General features: G+C 36.7%; 1 protein-coding gene across 1 annotated transcript; it reads right to left on the bottom strand.

Moving 5' to 3' along the window:
* Nucleotides 1–6,766: 6,766 nt before the first annotated feature.
* LOC109219139 lies at nucleotides 6,767–9,632 on the bottom strand. The gene is made up of 7 exons (XM_019383569.1): nucleotides 9,596–9,632; nucleotides 9,116–9,320; nucleotides 8,404–8,954; nucleotides 8,023–8,205; nucleotides 7,669–7,941; nucleotides 7,201–7,268; nucleotides 6,767–6,796 (listed from the first exon to the last, which is right to left on the bottom strand). Exons 1-7 carry the CDS (start codon nucleotides 9,630–9,632, stop codon nucleotides 6,767–6,769), a joined length of 1,347 nt encoding a protein of 448 aa, XP_019239114.1.
* Between the last annotated feature and the right edge of the window lie 404 nt (nucleotides 9,633–10,036).

Raw genomic sequence — 10,036 nt, 5'->3', positions numbered from 1 at the left:
TATCATCCCAAAACCCGGAAACTCACGGGAACACGAGCTAACGAAAAGTAATACAAGGCTCTAACTCTAGAATGTCTAAAGCAAAAGTACGAAAGAAAAAGCTAACTGCTAAAGCTAGAATAAGATAGAGACTCCTGGTCTGCGGACGCGGCAGATATACCTCGAAGTCTCTGCTAGATCTCTCCGCCTCGAGAGTAATACGCCTGGGATGAAGTACCTGGATCTGCACATGAAAAACATGCGCAGAAGGGGCATGAGTACACCACAGCGAGACTCAGTAAGTGCCAAGCCTAACCTCGATTGGGTAGTGACTAGGAAGGTCAGACCCTACTGAGGTTAATCATAATAATAAGTTTTTTTTGCAACAGTATAAAATAAGCAGTAATAATGAGTACAACAATGGAATAAGACAGGCTAAACAAAGCAATAACAATTACACAAGGAACGGAGTAAACACGGAATATGTACAGCTCAATACCAATGGTAACAATGAGGATCTCCCAGAATACCGTCCTGTAGTCCTTTTCTCAACTGTTCAGTGGATCTTCCGGGACACCGTCCCGTAGTCCAACTATCAATGTGCAGGGGAATATATCGGGAATCTAACCCGTAGTCCCAAAGTAAATATGCAGGGGGGGTCTATCGGGAATCGAACCCGCAGTCCCAAAGTAAATAGGCAGGGGGATCTATCGGGAATCTAACCCGCAGTCCCAAAGTAAATATGTAGGGGGATCTATCGGGAATCGAACCCGCAGTCCCAAAGTAAATACGTAGGGGGATCTATCGGGAATCTAACCCGCAGTCCCAAAGTAAACAAACAAAAGGGTGGGGGAGCTACCGGAATCCTACATCCGTAGTCCCAATGTAAATCCGCAGCCACAACAAGAAGATATTCAAAACTAGAGAACAAAAATACAAGGTAACAAGTAGTTGTAACCTATCATGCTTCACGTAGTACAATCGAGGCAACTTAAGCAAATAGGCAATTTCGGTCAGCTAAGCATGCTTTTCTAAACTAACACAGGCTATAATTGCAAGTAGAATAAAGCAAGTAAGAAAGAAACTCAGTCTAAATATTTAAAGTAAGACCGTATTTTTCAACAATTAGCTCAAGTACGCGTTCGTCACCTCACGTACAAGGCATTCAATTACCAAATATCATATCCTAAAGGGAAAGGTCCCCCACACAAGGTTAGACAAGCCACTTACCTCGAACCGGCTCCAAAATCAACTTGAAACCACACTTTTGCCACGAGTATCCGACTCCAAATGGCCCAAATCTATTCAATTCAATTACGTATCGTAAATAACATCTCAAGCGACTGATTCTACGATTTAATTCAAAGCTAAGATGCGAAATTAGGTAAAATGACAAAAATGCCCCTCAGGCCAACGTCTCGAAATAGGATAAATTTTACATTTTCAGAACCCTAGTACTCTCACGAGTCTAACCATATAAAAATCTCCCAAATCGGAGGTCAAACACCCACTCAAAACTCAATAGTTTGGTCTATAAAATTTTTCCCATTTTTCATTCAAAAACCGAAATTAAAGATGAATTCGTGGTTAGATTAGTGGGTTTTAAGCATAAGAGAGTAGAGGATCGTTACCCAGTAGTTTCCCTCGAAAAACCTTCAAAATTTCCCCCAAATCCGAGCTCCCAAGCTTGTATTTTGATAAAAATAGCTAACCCTCGGTTTTGAAATATTTATAACTGCCCAGGTGTTTAGTGAATCGCGATCGCGAAAGTGGGGCCGCAATCGCGTAGAGTAAAATAAAGGCTCCAGGAAAAAGGTCTACGCGAACGCGTGAAAAGGCTTGCGATCACGGAAGAGGAGAGGGCAGAGCTACGCGATCGCGAATCAATCCATGCGATCGCGTTTTAGGAATTGGGCCCCCCTCCAGATTGCTCTATGCGATCGCGTGAGCTGGGACGTGATCGCGAAGAAGAAAATGGTCTGCAACAGCTGAAGAGAATTTCTGCAATTTCTCATAACTCCAAAATTCTCCGTTGAGCATCCGAAACACAGCCGAGGTCCCCGGGACCTCAATCAAACCTATGGACATATCCCATAACATCATTCAAACTTGTACCAACCCTTAAACCACCTAAAACAACGTCGGAAACTCGAATTAATCAATGATTTAAGCCTAAGAACTTCAAATTCTAACAAAACACGCTTTCGATCAAATGACTTGAAATCTTACACACACATCCCAAATGACATGACGGAGCTACTGCAACTTCCGGAATTCCATTCCGACCCTCGGATCAAAATCTCACTATCGGACCGGAGACTTCAAAAATTCAAACTTCGGCATTTCAAGCCTAAATCAGCTACGGACTTCCAGAACACATTCCCAACACGCTCCTAACCACGAAATCACCTAACGGAGCTAACGGAACCATCGAATTTCCATTCAGAGGCCGTCTTCACACTGTTCTGACTATGGACCATCTTCCAACACTTAAGCTCTACTTTAGGGACTATGTGTCCCAAAACTCTTCGAAACTCAAAATCGAACATCCCGGCAAATCAAAATAGCAGAAATAAACTTGGGGAAAGCAGTTACTAGGGAATCGGGGCACAAATTCCAAAAACGACCGGCCGGGTCGTTACAGTGACATTGGATGACTTTGAGTTGCCAGACAACTTAACACAATTGGTTAAGTTTGGAGAGCTCATACCAGATGAAGCAACCCCTATTCATCCGGGGAGAAGTAGGCAACCGGGGAAATATGCACGATCACCTTTCATACCTCTATATAGTTCTGGAGGCAACAACTCTATTGTACCTAAATTTTTCTACCTCAAGCACCCCTTCATAACTCTTATAGGTGAAAATGTAGATTCTGATGTGTTAGATAAGTTCAACAAGTGGTTATACCATCGTACTGACAAAGTTTCTAAGAGGTATGAATGCTTAGTTTGACACTTTCATTTCAGCATTTTAAAGTTTAAATATGTAATTCATTATGTAATTTTTTTTATTGGACATTTATTTGTTGTTACAGGAGGAAGGCTCCCTTTTCAATAAAGGATAACCAAATCAAGCCTTGGTTAGACCTTGGAGTTGAAAAGGTGGATAAGAAGGACTGATTTTATTCCCTTGCTCACCCCGGACAAGTCCTCAATAACTCTGTAAGTATCAAAGAATAAATTCACAAGATATATTTTGGCTTCTGTTTTGTAGTAGAATTATAGTATAATTGTGGGTATATTATAGATATTAAATATATGTGACCATGCATTTTATTATGCATTGTAGATATATTGTAGACATTTCTTATAAATGCTGCTCTAATTATTTATAGTGTGATTGTATTTAGGTTGGACCTTATGTATCATATTTGATGATGATTTGTATGTAAAAATTCTGTATTTTGTAATTTGGACAGGATTGGTATATCTATATTACATATTGTAGTTAATTTGTAGTTATGTTATAGTTTAAGATGAAGACTTACAAATGTGTGCTATAGTTNAATTTGTAGATATAGTGGAAAATTGTAGTTATCTATTTTAAGATGTCAGACATTGTAGTTACATTGTAGTAAAATTGTTGCAATTTGTAGATTTATCTGAAAACAATACTGCTTAACTCTTTCATTGAACAAAATTGTATTCTAATTGTAGATAAATGTAGTAAATTTGTAGATAATTTTGTAAAACTATAATTCTAAGCAATTTCGAACTACACAAACCTGCACTTGTGTTATCGATGGTGATTGCCAATTCCATATTGAAATCACGTACACTTATACATAACAGATATGAACCTAAGTTTTTATTCTCCTTCTTGGTCTCCATATACACACGAACCCCCATATCATTCCTAATCTCCATTGGGGGACAATTATCGTTCACGATGTATTTGATTTCTACAATTTTTTCTGTAGTATCAATTGATAGTTGTTCTGCAATTGTAGAAATCAGGATACTGTAGCTTGCATTCTCATCTACCAAAATGGCATCAACTTCAAAATCTCTAAATATGCCATAGTTATCCCAATTCCCATTAAATTGTAGCATGATTGCGATTTTGGACATGATTTGTTGTTGTTGTTGATGTTTTTTTGGATTTCTATATTGAGAGAAGAAAAGATGAAGAATATATATATATGATCGACAATTTGAGAGAAGAAACAACGAAGAACAGAATTTATCAACTTTGCGTTGTTGAATCTCTACAATTTGAATTCAGTTCGTCGAAGCTGTTAGTAGTTGAATCTGATCGTATTTTTAGAAGCTGTTCGTTTTTTTTCGACATTTGAATTGTAGTTCTAGAGAAAAATACGCAGATTTGAAATTTCCTTTCCCTTTTAAAAATTGAATTTAATGTAGAATCAATTAATCCCAAGATTCTCTCCTTATTTTTAGCGCATTTTTTAAGGAATATTCTGCCCTTTTAATACCTAATAAACGAATGGTATAAAATTTGTAGGAAAAATGTGGACTGGGTGGGTAATTTACATACTATGCACATTTTTGGTAATAAAGTTTCATATATGGTATAGGAAGGAAAAAATCCCAACTAACTTATTACCCTTACCTACCCATTAGTTTTTCTACCCACCAAATTAATTACCCTTCCTACCCATTGCAGCTTTTGGGGGTAATATTAAAAGTGAAAGGAGATAGGGTAAATGGAAAGTCATAAGAGGCTGTTGTTGAACCATGAGATTAAATTGTGCCCATAATTTATTCTTGACACATTACATAAGGAGGAGGGAAGCGAGAACCTAAGAAAGCCAACAAGAGGTGAAATTGTAGGTGTAACGACCCGACCGGTCGTTTTGCATTTCCAAACCCTGTTCCCTTAAATAATACTTTTCGCACTTGCTTTAGCTAATTTATGACTTGCGGGGACAGGTGGTTCGGAAGTTAGAAGAGTTTTGAGCAAGAATAAGCCTAGTTGTTTCTTTAAGTTTCTTTAAAAAAAAAGCCAAGTTTGACTTCGGTCAACATTTTGGGGAAACGGACCCGGAATCGTGATTTGGCAATTTCTGAGGGTCCGCGGGAAAATGTGGGACCTGGGCATATGCCCGTAATCGAATTCCGAGGTCCCTAGCCCGAGTAATGAATTTTTTTTCGTGAAATTGTTAAGTTAAAGTTTCAAAGATTTAAATAAACTAAGAAATTATTGTTTTCATAGGTATCGGGTTCGGATTTCAATTTTGAAACTTGGTACAAGTCCGAAATATCAATTAAGACTTACCCGTAAAATTGGGTGTCCATCCGAGTAGTTTAAGGGCGTTTTGACCCGTTGAAGGAGAATTAAGAACTTGAAGTTCAATGAATTGATTCATTTGGTTTTGGGGGTTGATTCCTCGATTTAGCGTTATTTTGAGAGTTTCGAGGGTTCGAGTAGGTCCGCCTCGTGATTTCAGACTTGTCGGTGTGTTCGGGCGAGGCTCGGGAGCCCCGAGCGTCAAATGGTCGAGGTTCGAGTGAAGTTGAAAACTTAGGAAGAAGCCTCATCTGCTGCTTCTGTCATAACCGCTTCTGCGGCTCTTGGACCGCAGAAGCGGTCGTTTATCGCAGAAGCAGAAGGGGCCAGGCCCAGGGGAAACCGCAGGAGCGGACCCCTGACCGCAGAAGCGGTCCATCCGCCCAGGCCCAGNGTTGGTCGTTTTTCGACATAGCGGACAAGCAACTTTATGTGTATGATTCCATGGTGTCTTCACACAGTCATAATGCTGTTGAATCATGTGTTGATAAGTTTTCAATCATTATCCCTCTGTATTTGTCTTGCACTGGTTTCTACGGTAAGCGTAAAGACATTGACTTCAAGACCACAAAGGCATACATTGAGAAACCAGTTACAGACCCTCTCAACATACAGTGGTTGGTTGCGGAGATTCCACAGCAAAAGGAAGGATCACTGTAAAGAAACTATTCTCTCTTTCTAGATGGTTAATTTTTTTTTTTATAATCATTTGTTAAATAATTAAATTTTTGTGTCTTATGCAGCGATTGTGGGGTATTTATGGTTGCTTTAGCGGAGTATGTTAGCCTTGGAGATTTGTCAATCCCTTCAGAAGAAATTTCGGATATCGACCAACACCGTACACGCTATGGAGCTCTCCTATGGGACTATGCTACAAAGAAGCAAGAAGATGGGTCAATCAGTGAAAGTGAGGTTATAGGAAGGCTAGCAAGGAGGAAGGGTGCACCTGCTTTAAATGAGAAGACTAGAGTCCAGAGAAAGAAGAAATAGTGTCCTGTTTTCCTAGTTTAGTTGATGCCAATTTGTAGTTGAAGGAGAATACACTACTTTATGAACAAAATTTTTATTTTTTTATTGCAGCATACCTTATTGTTTTGTTATTTTATGTTTCATTATTAGTTGTTCACTTGAATATAAATTGGCTTGTTTACAGCACTGTATCTTCATTATATTAAACATGAGTATTTTGATCTTAGAATACGATTTGCCTACCAATAAGCTTCACAATATCTACATTTTGTGAAGACTCAATGTAGTTATTGTATATAAATTTTGTAGTTGTATATCATAATTTTTAGCTGTTTACCTTCAAGTTCTATGTAATATCTGTATATAACTGTCAGTTGAAGTTAAATTACACAACAAAAAGAAGAAATAAATACTCCACAATTAATCTGCAAATTGTCTACAAATTATTACAAAGACTACAATTTAACTACATTTAACCTATATTTTACCTACAATCTGGAAACACTTTACATGAAGTTACTTTTTAATATCAGTTGTACTGTAGATAATAAATACAAAAATTTAATTACACTATATCAAAGACAAATTTAGATGCCTGACAAGATACATAAAAGCATATTAAACACACATAAACAAATTGTAGTATACTTCATAATGATCTTTAAAAAGTTAAACGATTACACAAAAAAATCTGCTAACTTTAACTCACTAACAGTTAGTTTGAATAACCATTCTAACTACATGATTTTCGTTTTTTTGGGAGTCATTTCTTTTGCAAGATTTCTTTTTGTTTATGCCCCTTTTCACCTTCACAATTTCCATATGACACCTTGTACTTCTTAGACTTTATTTCATCATATGTTTTATATCTTTCCTTTTGAGGTCTCCCTGGCTGCCTTTTATCTCCCGTAGGTGGATATACTACCTCATCCAAAATATGTTGTGGCACATTCCATTTGCTTTCATCGGGAAGAGGATTTACTGGTATTTCATACGTACGCAGAAGGCTCTCCCTTGTGTAATACGGAGAGCAATAGTTTCATATGTTTCATGCCTGTCCCTTAATGCTGCCAAAGCATGCGCACATGGAAGTTCTTCAAGTTGGAATTGGCCACAGCTACATTTCTTGTTTTCTAGACACACAATGTACCGCTTCACACCATCTAACACAGTATGTATATGATCTGTTGAAGCCCTCACCTACATTTGCAGAACAAACACAAAGAAAAAATATTTACAATCATAAAAATAGATTATCTACAATATATCTACAATTTATCTACAAATTATCTACAATCTACAAGTAAACTACAATTTGCCTATAATTTATCTACAATCTGGAAACACTGTGTATTAAAATATATTTTTTCTGCACAAAATAAACAGATCTTACCCTAAGTTTCTGAGATAATGTACTGTTTTTCTCCAATTCTTTGTTGAATTTGTACCCAAGGTATGTGAAGGTACCTTTAGCCTTCAATAGCTTCTCTTTCGTCCAAGTTTCAAGAAGCGTCCTCATATAATCTAATAGGTCAAATATTGGCAGCTCTCTTGCATATTTTGTTACAGCATTCAATGACTCTGTAATGTTTGATGTCATAGTCCAAGTTCTATTTACCGTTGCATGTACTCTTGACCATCTATGATAGCCAATATCATAGAGGTATGATTTAACACGAGGGTCTATCTCTTCAATCTTCGACATCCTTTCATTAAATTCATCCAGAGTGTATGCCCCTGCTGTAGCAAAGTACAATTCATGTAATTATAGATGACCCTTCTTGAATTTTGACCTTATATTCGTCCAAATATGCCACATACAAGAATAGTGTGGCATGCCCGGATAGACAATTGATGTTGCCTTCATTATACTCTCATTCCTATCTGAAACAACACACATTGAAGGTCTTTCACCATATGCCTGCTTGAATTGCTCAAAGAACCACTTCCAAGATGCGTCATTTTCAAAATCAACCACAGCATATGCCAAGGGCAATATTGTACCTACATTATCAATTCATAAAATATTAATTGGCAGATTTGCAGATGTATATAAAAATATAAATACACAACAACTACAATATATCTTCATAATATAGATAATTTATCTATATTTTTCTGTAATATCTACAAAATAACTACAAAATTACTACAATGTATCTACATTTTATACACTGCCTACAAAATTTTTATAGTTTTTACCTGTTGCATCCATGGTGCTTGCTGTCAGCATAATCCCCCTGTAGGCTGACTTTAAGAATGTCCCATCAACCACTACTACTGGCCTACAATGTTGCCAACCACTTATTGATGTACAAAGAGCAACAAATGCGTATAAGAAGCATTCATCTGCTGTCTTCTTCAATTTAACAACCGAACCAGGATAAGTCTCCTCAAGAATATAAAAATATTTGGGTAATTTGCTGTAGGAGTCAGCCGGATTCCCTCTCAAAAACTGTAAAGCCTTTTCCTTTGCTCTCCATGCTTGCATGTAGCTTAGGTTCACTCCGTGTTCTGCTAACATGTTAGTTTGTATGTCCTTTGGTGTGTAAACAGTCTTTGGATCACAATACTTTGGAATGACCATGCTACCAACTACAGCTGCAGTACGTTTGCGCTGTATGAATGTTTCGTCCATTAAGGAGCATGTGTGTTGTCGGTTGAAACTCCTTATCTTGAACATTGCGGAATCATTAATTGATGTTGCCTTGAAGTGCCATTTACAGTTTTCACCAACGCATACAAGCCAGTAGCTACAAAAAAAATAACAAATTATAATTGTAGTGCAATAAGGATTGTTTTAAGGGAAAGTAACATAAACTACAATTTAACTACAATGTAACTACAATTTATCTACATTTAAAAAACACATAACTCGAATAAAACACTGCTTAAAATGATCTTTTATCCATACCTTCTATGACTAGATCTTTTAACTCTGAACTGGAACTTGTGCACCACAGAAAAGTGCTTCATTGCAGCAGCTACAGTTTGCTTGTCCTGATACACTTGTCCTTCTTCAATATCAGTTTGCGTATATTCTTTTATTATTTCACTTTGATATTCCTCTATATCTGGAGAGGATGGCATATCAAGTAACTTTAGGGATCCAGACGAACCTGCATCAAAATAGAGATAAACAGTGTCATTATAATTTTGTAGAATCTTTGTAAATAATTTGTAGATATAGTGAAAAATTGTAGTTATCTATTTTAAGATGTCAGACATTGTAGTTACATTGTAGTAAAATTATTGCAATTTGTAGATTTATCTGAAAACAATATTGCTTAACTCTTTCATTGAACGAAATTGTATTCTAATTGTAGATAAATGTAGTAATTTTGTAGATAATATCGTAAAACTATAATTCTAAGCAATTTCGAACTACACAAACCTGCACTTGTGTTATCGATGGTGATTGTCAATTCCATATTGAAATCACGTACACTTATACATAACGGATATGAACCTAAGTTTTTATTCTCCTTTTTGGTCTCCATATACACACGAACCCCCATATCATTCCTAATCTCCATTGGGGGACAATTGTCGTTCACGATGTATTTGATTTCTACAATTTTTTCTGTAGTATCAATTGATAGTTGTTCTACAATTGTAGAAATCAGGATACTGTAGCTTGCATTCTCATCTACCAAAATAGCATCAACTTCAAAATCTCTAAATCTGCCATAGTTATCCCAATTCTCATTAAATTGTAGCATGATTGCGATTTTGGACATGATTTGTTGTTGTTGTTGATGTTTTTTTGGATTTCTATATTGAGAGAAGAAAAGATGAAGAACAGATATATATGATCGACAATTTGAGAGAAGAA

The sequence above is a fragment of the Nicotiana attenuata genome, unplaced genomic scaffold (assembly GCF_001879085.1).
Source record: "Nicotiana attenuata strain UT unplaced genomic scaffold, NIATTr2, whole genome shotgun sequence".
Classification (NCBI taxonomy): domain Eukaryota; kingdom Viridiplantae; phylum Streptophyta; class Magnoliopsida; order Solanales; family Solanaceae; genus Nicotiana; species Nicotiana attenuata.
The sequence above is the reverse complement of the archived record's forward strand: the minus strand, read 5'-3'. Positions and strand labels throughout refer to the sequence as shown.